Source organism: Microtus oregoni, unplaced genomic scaffold (genome assembly GCF_018167655.1).
Source record: "Microtus oregoni isolate MIOR12 unplaced genomic scaffold, Mior012 000064F_ref0000363, whole genome shotgun sequence".
NCBI classification, from domain to species: Eukaryota; Metazoa; Chordata; class Mammalia; order Rodentia; family Cricetidae; genus Microtus; species Microtus oregoni.
Window position 1 is genome coordinate 9776825 of NW_024543874.1, and position 22314 is coordinate 9799138.

The 22314-nt window shown below is 47.8% G+C and overlaps 1 protein-coding gene across 2 annotated transcripts; it reads right to left on the reverse strand.

The window, feature by feature from the left end:
• Positions 1-584: 584 nt before the first annotated feature.
• On the reverse strand, positions 585-8598 carry LOC121440000 (GTPase IMAP family member 4-like). 2 transcript variants are annotated; one of them, XM_041640692.1, is made up of 3 exons: positions 8562-8598; positions 5587-5656; positions 585-2265 (listed from the first exon to the last, which is right to left on the reverse strand). In XM_041640692.1, the coding sequence occupies exons 2-3, from the start codon at positions 5642-5644 to the stop codon at positions 1334-1336; spliced, it is 990 nt and encodes a 329-aa protein (XP_041496626.1). In that variant the 5' UTR covers positions 5645-5656; positions 8562-8598; the 3' UTR covers positions 585-1333. The 2 variants fall into 2 exon arrangements, with proteins under 2 accessions (XP_041496626.1, XP_041496625.1); XM_041640691.1 differs by lacking the exon at positions 8562-8598 and adding an exon at positions 6614-6653.
• Positions 8599-22314: the final 13716 nt, after the last annotated feature.

Consider the following 22314-nt stretch of genomic DNA (forward strand, 5'->3'; position numbering starts at 1 on the left):
CACATGCACAAACATGCACGGACACATACACACTCACACACATATACCCACATGCACCTGCACATGCACAAACATGAATGCACACATACACACTCACACACATATACGCACATGTGCCTGTACATGAACAAACATGCATGCACACATACACACTCACACACATATACGCACATGTACCTGCACATGCACAAACATGCACGCACACATACACACTCACACACATATACGCACATGTACCTGTACATGCACAAACATGCATGCACACATACACACTCACACACATATACGCACATGCACCTGCACAAACATGCATGCACACATATACACTCACACACATATACACACATGTACCTGCACATGCACAAACATGCACGCACACATACACACTCACACACATATACGCGCATGCACCCACATGCATAAGAAAACAAAACAGGAAACAAGGAGGTGCCATAGGGATAGAGTAAGTCTGGTTTAAAAGAGTACCTAAAACTTTTACTAATAAAACAAAATTCATCACTGCTATTACAGCAGCACTGTTCTCCAGGACAAAACAGACTCCAATTCTGAACAAGGATGAGGCAATAGAAAAGTTTATTATAAAAACAATAAGAAAATTAGCTGGGCTGGTCAGAAGCAACACAAGCTGGATGTATTGGGGTACGGGGAGGGGTTGGACCAATCAGATCAATTCTCAAGGAGAGAACTGACTTCACCAAACTGGTTAGAAGGTTGACAGAGAGCTTCTAGAGGCACACCTGACATACCGAACACTGCAGTGTCGTCTATTAAATTGCTAATTTGTGCTCATCCTGAGTTAGTTGACTTATAAGATTTGCTTTGCCATCAAAGGGTGGATAGGGAACAACTTGAGTTTGTAACGAAACAAACTGACACTCACTGAGAACTGCACGGTCATCTATTTCCACCTAAAGATTACCTCATGCAAAGAATTGACCTTCTAGTAGAACATAGAAGACTCTTGTCAAAAAACCTGAGCAGCAGTGTATAGAAGCTGCAAGTGAAGATTATAGTTGAGAATCCAGAGGAGGACGAATGGGAACATCTTACAGTCATCTCCTGGGGGCTCCTGGGTGACTTTCTCTGAGGAAGAACGCAAGAGTGGCGAGCATTAATACATCTGATTTGAGCTGTACTAGAGGATTGGTCGGTTTCTTTGCTAAGTCAATTGAACATCTGCCAACTGCCAAAGGTGCCTTTTACTCCTTAGTTCTGGAGGATGGAAAGCAGAGCATTTGGACAGTGAGGGGTGGGCAGGATTATCAGGAACAAACGCAGAAAGCAGATGAGGTCTAGTCTTACAGACCAGGTCTTAGTCATCTTGCATAAACCGACTGATGATAAAGCGAGCAACCCTCCACATTTCTAAGATCATTTCAAGTATCGTGTTTTGGTTCTCCACTTCCCTCCTAGCATTTTGCTGTCTCTCTGTGTAGTAAGCCTCTGTTCTGGTGAACTCCCTCTCCATCTGTGCCTTTCTCCTCTCCCTCTCCAGCTGATCTTTCAGGTCTCTAATCTGCTCTTCATACTCATCTCTTATCCGCGCTAGCTCTCTCTCCAACTCCTGTCTGTAAAGCTCATGCTTCTCCCGGGTTTGTTTCTGAATCTCTTTCTCGGCACTTCCGTACATCTTGTTGGTAAAGCATCTTCCTCCATTTTCCATCACCATGCGCTGGACCAAGGTCAACAGCTGTGTCCTCTGGTCCTCCTGTTCAGCTCCTGATGCTCTGTTGTTGAACAAACAGTAACGACCCTCGAACTTACGGATCAGTTCTTGAATGCCTTCAGGAGCTGAATTTAAGTACTCACGGATATCAGTGTCTTCCAAATCATCCTTCCTGGTGAGCAAGAGAATCATGAATCTTCTAGCCTTCTTTCCATACATGCTTAGAATCTTCTGTGTAGCCTTATGTTCTTCCACGGTGTAACGTCCCAATGGGACCACCAGGAGTAGAGCATGAGGCCCTGGGGAGGTCAGGGCAACACAGCGAGCGATCTCTTTTTGCGTGTCAACATTTGGTACCTCAGTGTCAAAAACACCAGGCGTATCCACGACAACAAGCTCTCTCCCACCCCAGGTGCTCACCCTTTTCTCACAGACCTTGGTAATGGATTTTGCACAAATGCCAGAATGAAACACCTTTTCCCCGAGGATGCTGTTCCCTGTTGCACTCTTTCCTGCTCCCGTTTTTCCCAGTAAGACAATTCTCAGTTGGGAATTTTCCTGGACTTGGTCTCCAAGCTCTAGAACATCAAGGAAATAAAACCAAGTGTTAGACGCAGTCCCCAACAGTTAAACGGGAAGTCCCACCATCCAGTGCCTACTCTCCTGCTTCTCTGCTTGCGGGCTTTCCCCCTGGCTGCCATCTCTGCCCTCCCAGGGTCTACAAACAACCCCTGGGTCTAAAAGGCCATCTTGAAGGACTTGACAAAGAGGTTCGGGTATCTCCCTTGATCTCTTTTCTTCACTGCTCTTCCTTCAGACCCTTTGTGGCTTCTAAGCCCCCAGAGGAGGAAATAAAAGTTTCAGAAGAGAACTGTGAGCTGCTTCCAACAACGACCCCCACTAACGGAATCCAGCGCAGAACACAAAGGATGAGTTTGGGGCATCTGCCGGGAAGAATGTCTTCTTTCTGATTTATATTTAAAAATGACTTGTTCTCCTTACAGCTGAGAGCCAAGTAGGGGTGATGTACAAGTTTTAAGATAGCTCCTCATACTGACCCATACTGCATATATATTACAGCTGTGTAACTTGGTTCTCTTGTGGGACTCCTCTAACAGTGGGAACAGGGACCATCTCTGACTCTTTTACAGGCTTTTGGGATTCTACTCCTCATACTGGGCCACCTTGCCCAGCCTCAATACATGGGGAGATGCTTAGTCTTACTGCAACCTGATATGCCATGTTTTGTTGATGCTCATGGGAAACCCACCCTTTCCTGGATGGAGATGGAAGAAGAGAAGATTGGGGGTGGGCAGTGGGGAGGGACAGAAAGGGGGTGAGGAGCTGGGAGGGGAGGATGAGGAAGGTTGCAACTGGGATGTAAAATAAATACATGAATACAAATAAAAATAAAATAAAGACTCAGGGGAATAAAGATAATTCCCCATGTTTGGAAACCAGAATCCCATGATGAAGAAATAATACGGCTGAGAATACTGCCTGAGACCACCTAGGAGAAGACGTGAGGGCAGCTCCCGCTAGTATTCATTTAGCTGCTCAGCGGAGACCCCCATTTGAAAAGTTATTGTAGGCTTTGGTTCCTTGGCCATAGGAAGGAAGAATGGGAAAAGGTCCCAGTCGTGGCTCCTGTGCCCTGATTAGCCACTGTTGGTCCATGTGGGGATTAGCCATGGTTAGCCATGCGTGCCCCAGTCCTTCCCATCCCTGAATCCCTCCTCTCTGGGGTGTAGATGTTCAACTCTTCCCAGTAAAATGCAGCCAGTGGGACTGGCTCTGGAGGACACGATGACACGCTCTGACTCTGGAGGACCGGCATCAAAAGTCCCAAGAGCCTTTAAGCACCATGGGCTGCCTGCTCCTTTGACTCCTCTGCAGCCGCCGTGTGAAGACACCTGGACTAGCTTGCTGGACAGCAGCAGCCGAATGAGACCCCACCATCCTGGCCTGCCCAAGAGCTAGTTCACCACCCAAAGCTTTTGAACTACAGGTCATGACCCCATGTGGGGCCACAAAACTGAACATGAGAAGCAGGAGGAAAAGCTAACAACAGTAAAGGATTCTGAATACACAGCAACTAAAACTCATTTCAAGAACAAGGTTTAGTGAACCTGTAATGTCTCTCACTGCCTTCCCTGTGTTTTATGGTGAAACGACAACCTTGGTTCTGACCAAACACCACCAATACTTGGCCTCGCTCATACCATGCAGCACCAATAACCGCTGACCAAAGCATTTTGGCTCAGATTTGAGACTATTGCCACTTTGTGTTGTGTACTTAGTGAGTGGCATTCTTACAGCTGATTGTTGTAAAACTAAAATACCAGTCGACCCTGGAAAATGTCCGAGATGCTCTATCCTGCAGCAGCAAATATTCAGTCACACTCACATAAGCAAAACACGCAAACCTCCTCACTAGTGTGTAGCTATGATTTTTTTTGAAGTTGAAGAAAAACAACAATACATTCATTAACTTTAGATTTCTTACTTCCTTTGAGTATGCCATACACTTCTTCAGTGTTGCCAAGGACTCGTTAAACCCAACTTGTACGTAGTCATAGTGTATGATGAATGCTTTAAAGGGTACAATATTGACCATCTCCATTGCTCACAGAACTATGTTTTGTGGTGAGAACACTTAAAATCTACTGTCTTATCAACTATAAAATTCAGTATTAAGTATGTTCACTATGCTATGTAACATGTTTCCAGAATGTATACATCCTCTCTAACTGAAACTCCTTACTATATGAACAGGGAAAAAATAAGTTTTAATCTTTAAGAAGTGGCAAATTATACATATGTATGTATGTAATTTATTTCAAATTTGTTTTATCTTTGATTTGTAACCTATTTTATGTACTTATGTACATGAAGTCAAGTAAATGTTTCTTGAAAAGCAGCAGCAGTGTGTGTGTGTGGGGGGGGAGTTTCAGCCCTGAAGTGCACACACCTGTGAGTCTGCCAACACCCTGACAGGAACAGTAGCTTGCCAAGGTGCATCTGTGAGCCTATCGGGACTCTGATAGGGAACCACAGGTACATGAGTGAGTACCCAACTTTAACAGATGTGATTCAGACCCCAGGAATGCCTGACTGACTCCCAGCATCTGGAGTCAAAGAAATGAGTGATATTTGAAGGTACTACACTGTAAGGCAGTCTGATAAAAACAGCAGAATCTCAACTGACATAATGAATATGGTGGGCGAGGAGCTGGGCGTGCCCAGTGACACACTGATTTATTTGTTAGTTGGAAAATGAGGAACCTGGATCAGGGACACAGATGGGGTTCAATTGCCCCCACATTGTTCTCTCCCGATCCTCCTTTAGGAAAGGACAGAGATATCACCAGAGAAGCCACAACCAAAGAGGCCACAGGCAGCCTCTCTGCCATGTTCACATTGTAGGAAGGAGGAAGTAAGAGGCTGTGCTGAAGTCAGGCGAGGTGGTCCACTCACACCTGTCACTGGGCACTAGGGAGACAGGAGCAGGATGGCTGCCACATGCTCCCAGCTGGCCTGGCCCACAGTGAGAGAGTCTGCGTCCAAACAAACAAAAGAGAGAAAAAAGAAAGAAGAAAGGGAGGGCTATGCCAAGGTGAGTACGAGTGGCAGGCTCTGTGGCTTCTCCCGCTTAACAAGATGGACGTCATCCTACGAACAGAGCGAGAGCGCGAGGAGAGTGCAGAGAAGTGGGAGAGCCGAGAAATACGAGGGCAGCGGCTGACGGGGCTTTATCCTGCTCAAGTGGGGACTGCACACCTCTGTGCCTCCCCCCTTCTCTATGCCCCATCCCTACGCCCCCACACTCCCACCCCCGCACCCCCACATCCCCGCACCCCCACATCCCCTCACCCCCGCAGCCCTCTAGCTCCTCTCACCATAGCTGGCCCTGGGCTTTCCGGTTGTGGACCCCACACCATGGTCCTGGGCTGCCATTGTCACTTGACTCTGCAGATAAAGTAACAGTCATGGCATTTTCTGAAGAACACTTGGAACCCAATCTCCTGAAGCCAGCACTGAACTTTCGGCCATAAACTCCAGACTTTTATTTCTCCTGCTCCATACCCCAGACCTCACCTCACTCCATTTTCGGGCTATTCTTTTTCTTACACAAACTTAAATACTTGCAGCACCTCCTTGCGCTTGTCCTGGCTCGGGACCTCCTCAGGCGGCTGAGTGCTGTAGCACCTTTTATAGGAGTTCCTTCAGCGTCCCAAACTTCTGCCTCTGCTTCTCACTGTGGCTTTTGCTCTTTCAAGGACATCTCTTATAAAGGCTGGCCAGGATAGAAGCCCTGACTACCCCCCACCTCCAGTACGGCTCCTTGGTGAATGACGTCACCATACAGTCAATGGCTCTTGCTGGACTATGCAGCTCCATTACAGCCTTTGCTTCCTGCCACACATCAGCCCATCCCAAATCCTATTGACGCTTCTTTCATAAATCTCATTTGTCTCTTTGTCTCTACCTTCAGGCGGATCAAATCTACTGCAAAAATCTACTTTACTTGTCTTCGGGGTAACAGGCGGTAGTTAGATGCCGTAGCAAGAACTCCTGCTGCACTCCTGAGGCTTGGCAGTTGTGTCTTCACGCCATGCATTTCCCACAGCAAAACAGTCGCAACACAGTGTCAACCATCTTATTAGGTCCACAGTCACTCAGCATCAAAGATATACATTGTCTAGACCCCAATCTCCCCTCATAACTAAGTTGTCCTGTCTGGATGGAGAATTAACATCTTTCTTGTCATGTGAAAACAGGAAATAAGCAGAAAAGAAGCTCAAACCTCTCAAAGTTCTAGTACCCCAGAAATAATCACTTCAGTGCTTTGGTGTAACTGGACCTTTTTTAAAATGACTGTGTGCAGATAATTTTTTTTTATAAAAAAGAGACAGTATCACTTACTTTATTGTCTATTGTTAAGATTCAGTGTTCTGCCAGGCAGTGGTGGTGCACATCTTTAGTCCCAGCACTCAAGACGCAGAGGCAGGCAGATCTCTGTGGGTTCAAGGCCAGCCTGGTCTATAGAACATGTTTCGGCACAGCCAGGGCTACACAGAGAAACCCTGTCTCAAAAAACAAACAAACAAAAAGACCATTTTAACTTTGCATTTTACTTTTCACTTTGTCAATGCTTTGAGCACTTTATTCTAGCAGCGCTTGGAGCTGAGGACGAAAAGGTGGCTGAGGGGCTAAGAGTGCTTGCTGCTTTTACAAAGAGCCAGGGTTCAGTTTCCAGACCCACATGGCACTCAAAACTGTCTCTAAGTCCAGTTTCAGATAATCTGATGTCTCCTTCTGGCTCCTGGAGAACCAGACCTGCACATGGTACACATATGCATACATGTACACATACATATTATACATGAAATCAAAACACTTATACACATAAAGTAAAAATATTTTAAGGGAAAAATAGATTTGAATTTTACTTTTCTTGCTTGAATTCCCTAGTGACTTTTGTTCATCTTTAGAAGGTGGTTTGGGCTACTGAAATGACCCGGAGGTCCCGTTGTGATCATCCCTCTCTGAAGACACTGACCTCCCTGTGCGCCAGGGTCCTCTCATCTCCTAGGCTTTGTGGGAACCCCTCTTCCTAGGGCACTGCTCCAGCCCACTGCTTCCTGAGGGGCCCTGTCTAACCCCTCTCCTGCAGCAGCACCAGCCCGAGCTGCCAGCTCCCGAGGTCGCCTGTGCTCACTGCTCAGGAGTGTTTCTCCGTCAGGACATGGTGGGAGCATGAGATTGTTCTCTAACATCTGCTGTCCCCTCTCAGGCTATGTGACAGGAAACTTCCTGGATACAGGCACAACACTGGACAAAGTGCGGGTCTTGGTGCTTTACCTTCCTCTGTCGGGTGGTGGCCTGTGTGTGCAGCAGTCCCTTCCTCGTTAACCAATACACAGACCTGCAGAAACACCCAGCTCGTTTTGAATCTTCTTCTACCTACTACTGTGAACATTGTTGAGAACTCCGGAGCCGACTGTGTCCAGGACAGGCTGGAATGTTCTTTGTTAAGGAGAGAGTCTCCACACAGAGACCCATCAATTACAGATGTGAAACAGAAAGCCAGATGATTTTTTTTTTTTAAAGAGACTCATTTCTTTATGTCTGAAGAGGTGGATAGAAGACAGCCTCTCCTAAACTAGAAAGGGAAAACACTCAGCTCTTAATGGAGCTGGTACTGGCAATTAACAAGGAGAGACAGAGGCTGGGGGAGGGGCGGGGGAATATTTAGACTGAGTTCGTATGTAAAACCAAGACCTGTGCTTCGTAGGTGCTGATTTCATTAACTAAGTTCCCCTCCCTCGGGCTATGAGCAAACATCCTCTACTGGCTTCAGAACTGTGGCCCCAATGAGTGTAACTTAGACCTCCCTGCAGGGAGCTCAAGTCTTCCGTGAACCCAGGAAAGAATGGTTCCCCAAGGAAAAAGATAACAGCCAGTGAGGACCCTGACCTGTGTGCCAGCTTAGAGGAGGACACTCGCCAAGCTGTGCCTGTTAGGGATCCCGCACCCCTACCTTTTCTTCTCTTGCTCTCACCAAGCTCATTCATTCATTCTCTTCCTGGAAGAGCCAAGTTAAAATTGTTTTTTTGACCAGTGAAGGAACACTTTCTCCATAAAGAAAGTACAAGTACCCTTGCAGGAATGGACCCTGAAGCATGTCCTACATGAATTTGTAGGACTCAGCCTTCAGAAGGAATTACAGCCTAAAATTAGCAGGCAGGAAACACGGACCAATAAGTACAATTTCCAGAGCAGGTCTGCTGGGGGTTTTACTAGACACAGCCAACAGAGCAGCCCCCTCCTCACCAAGTTCAACACTCCCGCACTGCACCCCGATTCTTACCTGGAAAGGTCTTGTGGCCTTCTCTGATTTTACAGCGGTGCTGAACCCAGAAGAGAGAGCCGCAGAGGAAGCGTGGGGAGGAAGTGTGGAGACAGGAGCACACAGGGACCCACCCATCTACCCAGCGGCACTGTGGAGCTCTACAGTCCGGCATTCTGTGCCATCTAACAAGGCACCCAGAGCCGCTGGTAGCTTCTGGATGCTCGAGATAGGAGAAATCAAATGAGAAATAAAGCATTTCAGTGGCTTGGCTGACAGTGACCCTGACTCTCCTGTGTGCTTACCTATTTATAAATTAGCGGGAGTGAGGGGCTCCTTGCCACTAGTAAATAGTAGAATCTACTTTTAATTGGGGTGTTTAGATATTTTATGCTTCAGATAATTCACTGTGTGATTGTATTTCAGTGGGACCTCTATACCATACCTCCTCCCCTCCAGGCCCAGGGAGCACTTCAGAAAAGGGGTTGGAAAGATTGGAGGCAGCGGGAGTCTGCAGGAAACAGTACTTGCTCAGTATGACAAGGCCATTTCACTGTGGGGAGAGGGGACACAACGCTGGGAGGGAAAGGAGAGGGCTAGAGAAGGAATTAGAGGGGGGACTGGGGTGGAATTGACCAAAACACATTACGTGAATTTATAAAGTTCTCTAACGATAAAATTGATCATCCTGCTACCAGCCTCTCTCTGTCTGATCTGTTCTTTCTCTCCCTTTCTCTACTATTCTGCCTACTTCGTGGCTGATTCTTGGGTGACTTTGCTTTTATCCCTTCTTATTCAGGACAGCCCTTGTTGGGTGGGTGATTCAGGGTCCATGCAAACTTCTTTGACTTGGACTAGTCTCCTTTCAAATTCTGTGCAGCCCTCCCGCGTGTGTAGCAGAAGAGCCTGGCGTCTCCACACTGTTGTGATGTACTTGACAGCTGCATGTTTTATAACCAAGGGACCGCCAGCCCTGGGTAGTTACTCAGACAGAGATCAGCAGGGAGAACTTAGATTCTGGATCCTAACACAAAGAACAGGAGTGCTGGGGAGGGGAAGTAGTGGGTCAGATTATCCAAACTTCCCACCTCCAGGAAACCTATTTATTCCATGACTTTGATTCCCCAGGTTCATCTGTGAAATCTGGTAACTTGGCACAGAATCACCAAGCAAGCAGGTGGTGCAGAGATAGGTCCTGACCAAGTCCCTTCTTCACCGCAGGCCTTCTAAACCCTGCTCTCACCTTTCCACGTCCTGCACTGTGCACTGAAGGGCCCGTGAATGTGTGGCCTTCAGTAACCAGGATGCTGGGAGCCGAAAAGTCCCCATACGAAACTGACATTTTTCTCCAATCTGTGGAATCCCTTCTCCTACTTACACAAATCTCCAGTCCACCTCATTAGTTTTGCGGCAAAGAGACCAGAGGGTGATTTTTCATGGCAATTCTCGAGAATCTGTGAACTCTACAGCTGATGTCAGCCCATTTCCCAGAACCCTCTGAGAGTAAGACAGTTGGTGTTAAATGTATTCGTGCCCTTGCAACGCTTCCTGCCTGCATCAGCCGCAGACATTTCCTGTCCCATCGCCTTCACCTGTTGTCTTACTCATCACTTGAGTTGTGTCCATTTCACGGGGGAGAAAGGTGAGGATGGAGAGACCATGCATCCTGTCAGTAACATGAGGTGGGACCCAAAACAGGCTGTGAGGAGAGGTTGAGAGAGGGAGAAACATCGCGGGGAGACCTCAGCACACTAAACTGTGCTCAGTGGTCTCCCTGAGTGTCACTTTGGACCGACATTGGCCCACAACAGTGTAGAAGGAGCGGCGGGTTGCGTTCCTGCCCAGCTCCCGCATGGCTAGCTTTACCCGAAATAATTACATGGAAACTGTATTCTTTTAAACACTGCTTGGCCCATTAGTTTCAGCCTCTTATTGGCTAATTCTCACATCTTGATTAACCCATTTCTAATAATCTATGTAGCACCACAAGGTGGTGGCTTACCAGGAAAGATCTTAACCTGCATCCATCTCAGAGAGGGGAGCTATGGTGTCTGCCTAACTTCCCTTCTTCCCAGCATTCTGTTCTGTTTACTCTGCCTACCTAATTTTCTGTCCTATCAAAGGACCAAGGCAGATTATTAACCAATGAAAGTAACACATAGACAGATGACCCTCCTCCATCACAACAGAGCTTTCCTCTGCCTTCCACCCAAAAAAGGGACCTAGCTATGGCCACTCACAGCTCAGTCTTGAGTGGGTGTGTTGTGTGCACAGTGTCTCTGCCTTTTAGAATCATTGTGATAGGAGTTTTAAAAGCCTAAATTACTAATAAAACACTAACAAATTCATTATAAACATTACCAAAATTGCCCCAAAGAGTTGGACCAGTAGTTAAGAGCACTTACTGCTCTTCCTGAGGACCAGGACTGGATTCCCAGCACTCATGTAGTGACTTAGAACCATCTGTAACTCCATTTCCAGGGGATCTGTCCCTTCTTCCAGTCTCTGTGGGTTCCATTTACACACATACATACAGGCAAACACCCATCCATATAAAATCTTTAAAATAATCTACATGAAGTTTACAGCTGGGAAACCCCATTGATGCCATGACTCCCCTAACAGATTCTGGAACTGGTGAGGGTGGGGGAGCACAGTCTCCAGTTTTGTAACCACTGCTGAATACTCCAGCCTCTAATGTATTGTCTCAACTTCATGGTCACATGAATAGTCCGAGTTCAATTCTGTGAGACATAAAGCAAAACAAAGTGTTGTAAATTTGAGGGGGAAAATTTGTAGACTAGAAGAGGGAGTGGGAAGAAGTTGGAGGGAAACCAGAGGAGCAGAATTCATTAATAAAAACAAAAAAAATCAAAATAATTTTTATTATTAGTTATGTTGAATCCATAGTTATTTAAAATACCCTTGAGAATACAGAATGGCCATGAGTGGGTCTGTGTAACCACGTGAAAGTATTTTGTGCATTTTGTTCTGATCTGTTCTATTTCCATTTAACAATGCATCAGAGATTTCAAAGTCAAGATAGGTTGGCTTATGGAAAGTCAATAACACTGTGGTCTAGCATCTAGCCCACGGCAGTGTTGTTATACACCATGGGCAGCCTCACATCTAACAGGCCTACTAAAGGGATCCCAGGGCTATCAAGGGTATAAAAGTAAAAGCGCTAGCAGCGATGAGATACTTGACAAACACCTGGGAGAGGGGAAGGTGAGAGTTCACTGGACAGGGCGCGGACATCCCGCAAAGCCCAGAAAGCCTAGAGGTGGTAGCGACGGACTGAAGCTCAAAACGCAGCTCAAGTTCAGAAACAACAGCTATAAAGAACCAGGCTACTGGAGGATGAAGTTGGGGTTGGCGGAAACAGTGGGACCTATCGTCTCCTCCCTCCCCCTGATTCAGAGAACTGCACTTCATCTTCTCCCAGGAAGATGGTGAGAAGGTTTTCAAAAGATGAGAACCTCTGAACAGAAGTCTAGGACATCCCAGCACGTAAGGGTTCATTCTGCAGCCATCTGTGCCTGCTCTGCCACCTGTAGCGGGACTCTCAGGCCCACTGCAGAGCTGCCAGACAGCTTTCCTAGTGACTTAAACGTGTGAGCGTGTGAGCGTGTGCGCATGTGTATGCGTGTGCAAGCTTATGTGTGTGCGCACATGTGTGCGTGAGTGCATGCGTGTTCGTTCAGGAAATAGAAGCTGCCATCAGGAGCTCACAGCAGATATGGACCTGGGTAGGGGAGGAGCTCATAAGAATCTGTCCACCCTGCTGAGCTAGTAACTGCTGATGGGTTCCGGAAGAGGAAGAGTCATTGTCTTCCATTGTGTTCCTCCTGATCAGCCCACCAGGCTCTGATAGATTGTTTGAAACCCGTTGTCACCCACACGAAACTAGTTAAACTCAGTGGATCACAAAGCAAAAAACATACCTAAACAAAAAGACATGAATTCAATCCGAACACATTATATGCATGTATGTATGAAATTGTCAGAGAACAAATGTCATTAAAATAAAAGAATGACATTTACATCACGATCTCAACTTGTCCCAAATTTTTGAAAGCAGTTCACATATCTTCTTGTAAATATACTCAAGTATATTCTCTTCAGCCTTTTCCTTCAGATTTTCCATTTTCTCATCATAATTTTTCTTTGCAGAATCAATTCATTTCTTCTTTTCTTCTTCTGATTTATGAGTACATTCCCTTTCTATTCTTTTGATTTCAGCATTGAATTCCTGAGCGTAAGTTTCCTCCAGTTCCCTTAGACATTGTCTCAGCCTTCTGTCTATGTCCTCGTATATCTTTTCAGAGAAGTAAGAGCCCCCGTTCCTGTCCGCCATTTGTTCTATCAGTCCTACCAGCTGCTCTACTTAGGAATGTATTACTAAGCAAAATTTAGGGGTAGAAATATTTCCTGATGAACATTCTGAAAAAACTGAAATTATAGAGACAGTAGAATTATCAGTAGTTTCCAGGCATTGGAGAGATGGCATACGTGAGCTGAGCTCAAAGGACCTTAGGGCAGTAAAGTATTTTGTGTGATGCTATATTAGTGGATCTGTGTCATTATGTATTGTCCAAGCCCAGAGATGTGTAGCACCAAGAGTGAACAGAATGTCAACTGTAGAGATCGGCTAACCCTGCTGTACAGGCTAAGTGATAGTGCACACACCACTCTGGTGGACAGACAACAAGTAAGGCTGTGACGGCAAGGGAGATATCACTGCATCTTTCTCTCAATTTTACTAAGAAATTAAAACTTCTCTTTTAAAAACGAGACAAAACATGGGGGTTATAAATGCCTCAGTGGTTAAGAGTGCTTGCTGCTCTTACAGAGGACCCGGGTTCAGTTCCCAGCACACACATCAAATGGTGCACAATCACCTGTAATCCAGTTCCAGGGGATCCAACATCCTCTTCTGACTCCTGCAGGCCCTTGCACATAGGCACACATGCATTCACATAAATAAAATTAAATAAACACACAAAACATCTTTTTTTCTTTTCTTTTTGTTTTTATTTATTTATTTATTAAAGATTTCTGCCTCCTCCCCGCCACCGCCTCCCATTTCCCTCCCCCTCCCCCGATCAAGTCCCCGTCCCTCATCAGCTCGAAGAGCAATCAGGGTTCCCTGACCTGTGGGAAGTCCAAGGACCACCCACCTCCATCCAGGTCTAGTAAGGTGAGCATCCAAACTGCCTAGGCTCCCCAAAGCCAGTACGTGCAGTAGGATCAAAAACCCATTGCCATTGTTCTTGAGTTCTCAGTAGTCCTCATTGTCCGCTGTGTTCAGCGAGTCCAGTTTTATCCCATGCTTTTTCAGACCCAGGCCAGCTGGCCTTAATGGGTTCCCGATAAAACATCCCCATTGTCTCAGTCACACAAAACATCTTTAAAATTAAATTGAAAAATAAAAGAACAAACCACAATACCGACAACAAAATCAGGCCTAAAACCCCTGCTATCTGGGAGATTAAAGCAGGAGGACCACAAGCTCAGGGCCATCTTAGAGGACAGAGTGAGTTCAAGGCCAGCTTGGACAATTCAGTGAGTGAAACCCTGTCTCATAAAACACATTTTACAAGAACTGAAGATGAGGGCAGTGATAGAGCGCTTGCCCACCATGCACAAAGCCCGGGGTTCTGTTCCTAGTGAGGAATAGTAATCGGAGGCTGTAAGAACAAAGAGAGTCTAGAATCATCTCCCAAAATAATGGCTGTTGTAGAATATTAGTTTGTGTTACATTCATTTATGCTGTGGAATATATGTTTATGATGCAAAGACGTGTTATGTTTGTTTTCAAATAAGATTAATCTGGGGTCAGGAGGCTGAGTGAGCAGCTAGCAGACAGGAAGTGGAGGGAGGAGCCCTGTGTGGCTAGGGTTCGTAAGTGGGAGCTGAGCAGGGCGCCCCGGTTTTCCGGAGACTCAAGCAAGGAGAGAAGATTAGCTCCTTGCTATTCAGCCTCTCTGCGTGAGCAGAATTTCACCTCAACCTTTGAATCCTGTATTCTGTAGAGGGATAGAGATCTAGATAAAGTTTCCTTTAGCGGCTGTGATAGAGCCAGGGTGTGAGGGAACAGAATTCCCTCCTGGCTGTGGCCAGTGCGGCCTAACCGCCGCCGGTAGCTGTGGAGTCATAATTGTCGATTAGGACAGCTTAAGGGGCAGCCACTGAATTTAATGACAAACAGCAAATGGCTCCACCTGGACCTGAATCAGCGTGGCCACAGACGGCTCCCCCCGACCCCAAGACTTTTGGGTCTGCACGAGCTGCAATCACCCAGCAGCCCACCTGGTTTAGCACTGGGCAATCAGGTACCATCATACCAAGTACTGCCCAGGGTCTCTCGGCACAGGCACGGGAAAGAGGAAAGGTAAGAGCTCCATGTCTCCCTTGGGACAGGCAGTGTTCAACCAAGCACCACCTATGATCCAACCAAGAGCCCTGGTACTGGGCAGCTGGGCACCATTGTGGTGGGAGAGTACAGGGTGTACAGAGTGAGGAAAGGAGGGAGAGGCAGAATGGTTTGTGGGCTGGGAGAGGGGCAGATCCAGGGAGGAGAGGGTGGTGAGGAACAGGCTGGCATGAATGGCCAGCTGGCCACCCAAGTCCAGGGAGACATCTGGGCCTGGGCTATGACCAAGTGCCAGGTATGCCCCAGGCCCTGGAGCAGCCAAGGGGGTCTGAGCTGATGTTTGTGGCTCCTCCTATCATCACTGGGGGCCCATGCAAGGGCCTGTGGTGGGGTCACATTGGTGTCCAAGGGCCTCCCTGTCACAGGAGACATGGTAATCTGGGTGGCCCGCACAGCCATGGTGGGGGGTGGAATGTTATGGTGACAACCTGGCCTGGGCTGCTCCTGAGGACCATGTCTGGTCTGTGGTCCTGCTGCAGCCAGGTTCTGTATTGATGTTCCTGGTCCATGTTGCCACCAGGGCCCACCTGGATGCCTGGGGTCTGGACCCAAACTTTTGACCATGAGGGCTTCTGAGGGCCATGCTGCCACTGGGACACACTGACCTAGGTGACCTGCACTGTCCATGGTGCTGTCCAGGCCAGGGCTGCCGCAGAGGGCCATGAATCCATCAGTGGCAGCCAGGGTCTGAGTCGATGTCGGGGACCCCTGTCATCACTGAGGGCCATGTGGAGGACCGGAGTCTGGTCTGCCACCTCGGACCATGTCAGTGTCTGAGGATCATGCTGCTCCCAGGGCCATACTGATCAGGTGGCCAGTGCTACCATATGGGGCCGTGGAGACCTCTGGACACATGCCACTGCCTAGGGCTATGTCTAGTACATGGCCCTGTGGAGCCTGGGATCTAGGGTGGTGTCCATGGCTCCATTTGCCACTTATGGCTCTATAGATGCCCAGGGTCTGGCCAGCCACTGGACCAAGTTGATGCCCAGGGGCCATGCTGCTGCCAGGCCATGCTGATCTGAGGGGTCTGTGCTACCCCTGGGACCATGGTGATGTCTGACCTGAGCTTCTGCCGAGGCTACATCTGGGTCTATGGCCCTGCTGCAGCTGGGGGTCTGTGGTGATTGATGTCCATAGCGTGTATTAGAAATGGGATCATTGGAACCATGCTGTGTTGAGACAGCCCCGCCTTTCACCAGTCCTGGGATGGCTATTGGTTAGACATTTCAGCAGGAGAGTTGGCCCTACCACTCAGGGGAGAGCTCACCCCTGCTCTCGGGAAAGATGGTCCCACATCTCACCATAGGCGTGCACCTCACCTGGGAAGCACACTAAAACTGAGCCTGTGGTCGAGGACACAGTGACCCAGCCCTGAGGGCAAGAGAGTAACAGAGATGACCTTACCTCACCCTTGCTCTGCCACGTGGTGGGACGGATAAGGAAAAGATACCGTCCCTCACCCACCCCTTGCTACCATGGCAGGCAAGAGAGATGACCCCAGGGTCATGCAAGTGAGAGAGCAAGTGCTCCCCTACACCAGCTGCAGCACACAGGGGAGCAGGCCCTACACTCTGCCTGGGCAGCACCCTAGAGCTCTAACCCTGTTGTCTGGGAAGGGACAGAGGTTAGCCAGCCCTGAGGGCATGAGAGCAGGAGAGCAGACCCTGTTCCTCCCTTGTGTGCCCCCACAGCAATCGGGATAGAGGACCTTGCCTGGGGAAAACAGTAGAGCAGGCCTGTGGTGCCTGCACCACCTGGAACTGCAATCAGGCAAGGGTCTGGGGATAAAAAATATGCACAGAGACATGGGTCCCTCTTGAAACAAGGATGCCCATTTTATTGTGTTCCAGGAAAGCTTATATAGGGCTCTCCTTGACTAATGGCCACATTCTAGCTCTCAGGATTTTTCATCTGCAAGCCCACTAGAAATCACTCCCCTGCCATCAGGGTTTCATGCCCAGAGCAGCTGCAAGCACAGGAAAACAAGCTGTTTACTCCGGCAGGCAAGGGGTCATAGAAAATTCAGGGTCTGAGGGTCTGCAGTCCCCAACACTGGCCATGGTGATATGAGTGCAGGGAACCCATATATGAGGGCCTAAGAGCAGGAGAACTGGCTGTGCTCCTTGCTGTAGGCTACACTGGGTGAGCTAGCCAGGTAGTGATGGTCAGGGGAGTTAGCAAGCTGACCAATCCAGCTACCACTCAGGGCTAGAGCCAGGGCTGAGTTGGCGCACCCCAACACCCACTTCATCTATGAACTGTTGGAGCCAGAGAAGGGGATGAACCTACAGACCCAGAACAGCAGAACCTCCATGACACAGGACAACAGGATGTCCAAGAGAAGCCCCAGTGAGAGCCCATATCAGTGGTGTAGCAGAAAGGAGAGGCCTTGAGCCAGACCAATGAACACTTGCAAGTAAAGATAAAAGGAATGAAGGGTAAACTTGTGTCTCACGGTCACACTACAGCTTCCACCACAAGATTTTTCTTTTTGTCGTTGTTGTTGTTTTGTTTCTTTGGTTTGGTTTTGGGTTTTCTTTAGATTTGGTTTTGTTTGTGGGGGAGGTTGCAAAGGCAGGTGGATGTGAGGGGACAGAGAGATAAGAGGAAGCAGAATGAACGATGCGAAATCCACACAAAATCAATGAAAGTAAAAAAAAATAATAATAAAGAAACCCTCTACACTACATAACACTAGCCAACTCCAGAATGATGGAGGAAGGTCATTGGTTAATTATAATAAAGAAACTGCTAGGCCTCATAGGTTAAAACATAGGTGGGTGGAGTAAACAGAACAGAATGCTGGGAGGAAGAGGAAGTGAGCTCAGACTCGACAGCTCTGCTCTCTGGAGCAGAGACGCCATGCTCCCCTCTCCCGGGCAGACGCACGCGATGAAGCAAGCCGCCAGGTCAGACATGCTGAATCTTTCCCGGTAAGACCGGTGCTACACAGTTTATTAGAGATGGGTTGATCGGGATATCAGAATTAGCCAGTAAGGGCTAGAGCTAATGGGCCAAGCAGTGCTTAAAAGAATACAGTTTGTGGGGCTGGAGAGATGGCTCAGCGGTTAAGAGCATTGCCTGCTCTTCCAAAGGTCCTGAGTTCAATTCCCAGCAACCACATGGTGGCTCACAACCATCTGTAATGAGGTCTGGTGCCCTCTTCTGGCCTTCAGGCACACACGCAGGAAGAATATTGTATACATAATAAAAAAAAAATTTAAAAAAAAAAAAGAATACAGTTTGTGTGTTGTTATTTCGGGACATAAGCTAGCCAGGCGGCCGGGATGCCGGGGACACAGCCCTGCCGCTCCTATTACAACACCAGAAAGTCAAAGTCTGTCTGCATGAGGAATGACCACAGAGCTTGCCAGCAAGCTAGCGGGGCTCACAGCCCTTGCCGTCACATGGTGTGCGCCTTCTCTCTCACAGTGATGGGCTAGTCCATCAGTTCTCACGATGCCTGAGAGAAGAATCAGGGGCTAGCCTCGATGGCTGGACTGCGCCTTGGAGTAGAAGGATTTCATCCAGGGGCCAAGGATGTGGTTCAGTTGCTAGAGCATCTGCTTAGTGTGCACAAGGCCCTGGGTTTGATCTTCAGCACTCCGTCAAAGGTATTATGGCACCTGCCTATAATCTTACCACTCAGGAAGGGGAGGCCGGAGGTCAGTTCAAAACCATCCTGAGTTACATAGCTAGTTCAAGAGTAACCTGAGCTAAAGAGACCCTGTCTAAGAAAGTGGGGAAGAATGACTGCCATTCCAAAATTCCTCTGTACTTCCCATCTTTTGTGGTAGGTGGAAAATGTTGAAGTTAAGATGGCATGTGATGAGCCTCGCAGGACCCCACTAGGGTCAGCCTGATTAGTCAGGGGACTCTTGGGAGACCATTGCTATAGGAAAGTAGCTAAAAATCAAAATGGTCAGAGGCCAGAGGTAAAGACAGGCCTCGCAGGTTTTGTTTGTTTGTTTTTGTTTTGTTGTTGTTGTTTTGTTTGGGGACAAGATGTCACTGTCATGTGACATGAAGATCTACAGACCTAAGACGGTGAGTTTTTTAGTGGGGCAGCTTGTTTACCACCCCACTGGTGAGAATTCCTCTAGCTGTACATTATCAGGCTGCCTCTGAAGTTCCTGAGCTCAGTTCTGAAAGTTGGATGACTTCCAGTGGGTTCTGGGGAAAAGGAGCCTGCATTCAAGCAGAAAGAGAAGTAGGAGGGGTCTTTCAGAGCCGGGTCAGAGACTGTCCCCAGGAAAGGTGAGCCTGCACCAGGGAAGGAAGTGCCTGGGGGTGAGAAGCACTCAGCACCAGCGGGTTCTGAACAAGCCAAACTCACTTCGGAGCAGTCGGTTCTAAGAAGAACCGGAAAGGGGAAAAGGACCTAGAAGGTATGACGTCATACTACAGGACATTTACAGTTAGGGATTGGCAGCAATAGCCCAGCAGCTTTGCAGAGCGTTTCCTATGCAAGATGATGCCTATCCCCAGGGAGTCGGAAAGATGCTTGGTAGAAGTACTAGAGAGAAAACCACATCATAAACTCCCCAAACGCAAACCACCAAAACCAAAAGCTGTTTCTGAGTCTAACCTGGGAGCTGGTTTAAACAGTGACAACCCTATAGCTGTGGCTCTTCAGCTCCAGACGTAGTGGTGTCTCTCAGGAGACACTGAAGGGTACCAATGTGGTCTTCAACATTGAGCTGAGGTTCTTCCCAATCCAAGCTGCCCAGGGTTCTCTGAATGCTGACGCATGTGACTTTTCCTTATGGGTATAGTGAGGACAACAGAGTCCCAATCAGAGGTCCCTGGTCCAACTGCATCAGAGACACCAAGGGAGACAGAAAAGTTTTCTAAACACACAGTTTTGTAACAAATGTGGAGAACAAAGGTAAATGCTGACACTGGAGAGGCCAAGTCAGAAGAAACAAGTTCTCTATGGTGAAGTCCTGTCACAAAACCAACTGTTAACAGCTCCCCAAATGAGGAGTCAAACTCTCTTCCTCATTTCCCTAGCATAGGTCCCAAAGTCACCGAGTAAAGTTTCCAGTTCTCCTGGGAAAATGTCCTGTCTAGCTTCTGCTGCGGCCTAAAACCCCAGGGAAATTTTACATTTGGACTAAAGATTACATGGAGTCAAGAATACAGCTTTCCTTGGGCCTTCTGTACTTGCAGTCCCTGAAAGGCAGATACCAGCCCACTCTCCAGTCTCGCAGTGCGGCTCTAACTCGAGATGGTGTAGTGGTTTCTTCTGCTGCTATTACTGAAAATTCAGATGTCGCCCCAAGAAGGATTGGCACAATTCTATAGCAGACAAGATGTGCCTACCTTGTCTCTAAACACTTGCCTGTCCCCCAAAGCACACACCTACATGTTCAATTCCTTGCAGACTTGCTTTGCCACTCCAGAGTCCCCTGTTCCTAGGACTTAGCCTGACATTGTGGCTGGTTTTGCCCGTCTGCAGGAATGAGCGCATGAATGAGGAAATCGTGACTGAGAGTCCTGAGAAGCATGGGAGGAAGGAAGATGGCAAGAGACGAGGAAAGCACCTATGGTAACAGCCCTTCTCTCAATGCATCCCGGCTGGTGTGGGCGCTAAGGGTAGGAAGTTGAATGGGAGGCACACAACTTCAAGGAAGTGTGTGAGCTAGTGCAGACCCTGCAGGGCACTAACCCGGAGACCAACTTTCCAAGGTGGCCAAGATGGGGATGGCACGCCTGCCGAAGACCTGTGCACTATCTGATACCTGTGCACCAGGCAGCTATCAGAGCTATGGGAGTGGAAGAAAACCCTTAGAACTAAATGGGGCTGTCCTGCTAGGGGCCTCCCTGCTGTTCTAAGCCCCGCCCCCACTGGAATCTACCCAGACCTTTGCCAAGATCAGTCCTACCTGGCAGATTATAAACTAACTTTGACCCATTCACTGATGATCAATCAGTGTCTATTTTGCATCTCAGGACCTAGGACTCTCTTTTCCGTCCTCACCTCCCTGGGATCACGGAACTGGAGCTCTCAGGCAGACCCCCCCCACCCCCGACCCCCACTGCATCAACAGCTAGAATGAACTCTGAATCTGTCATTTCCATAAATAAATGTACTGGATTATCTCATTGTGTTTAAAAATGTTAGTTTATCTCATGCTTGTTGTGAGGAGGCCGCTTGTTGGTTTCTGGCTGCTCAGCCGTGAAAATAATCACATAGAAAGCATATTATTTGCAATACTGTTTGGTTAATAGCTTAAGCTTATTTCTGGCTAACTCATATCCTAAACTAACCCATCTTTATTAATCGGTATATTGCCACATGGCTGTGGCTTACCCAGCAAAGTTCCATCCGGCATCTGTCTCCAACAGGGGCTACCTAGCTTCTCCCTGATTCTGTCTTCTTCCTCCCAGCATTCAGTTTAGTTTTCCCCACCTAGCTAAATTCTTTATTCATTAATGGTAAATCACAGCATACAGAGGGGAATCTCAAATCATATGCTCACTGAACAAAGACACACAAGCTACCTGCAAAGACTTGCAGAGAAACACACATGCATGCACAGGCATCAGAAGAGAACACACTGGAAAGGGAGGGTGGAGAGTGTTGTGATCAACAGTGCCCATCTTTCCAGGAGGGAAATATCTTCTTGTTTTTCCCCATCCTTCAACACCTCGATGCTGACTCTGCTGGTGCATGGACACTCTGAATTCCACCGAGAATTAGCATGGAAGGCACCACAGCTGTCCTCACACTCGCAGCAATCCTCCTGTCTTCGCACTCACGACAATCCTCCAGTACTGAGGTTACATGTATAGGCCAAAGCTTGCACTTCTCCTTCATGTTTGAAGAAGAGTTTTGCCAGATAGAGAATTCGAGGTTGACATTCTTTACCCAGTATTTTGTGTCAACTTACTGATTTCTGGTTGATGGTGCGGACGTGACAGTACTCTTGCTGAAGGCCCCTTCCATATGATGGCTCACTTCTCCCTTACTGTGTTCACAATTCTCTTTGCTGCCTTTTGAAAGTTTGACTATAACGTACTCAGGTACAAGTTTCCCTGAGCTCATCCTACCTAGAATCTATTTAATGTCTTTGATGTATAGACTAGTAGATTTTGTTGGATGTGGTCACTATCTCTCCAGCTACTGTTTCCTCCTTCTTCCCCTTCTGGGAGTCCTATCACGTGTGAGCTTCCCAGGTCCCTGCTGTGCTGACTTTTCCTAGTCTCTTTCTCCTCTCTGTTCCCAGACTGTGCATCTCAGTTTTCCACCTTTCAGTTCACTGGTTGCTTTCTCTGCTTGTTCAAACCTGCTGTCAAGCCCTGTAGTACACTTTTTTGTTTTATTATGCT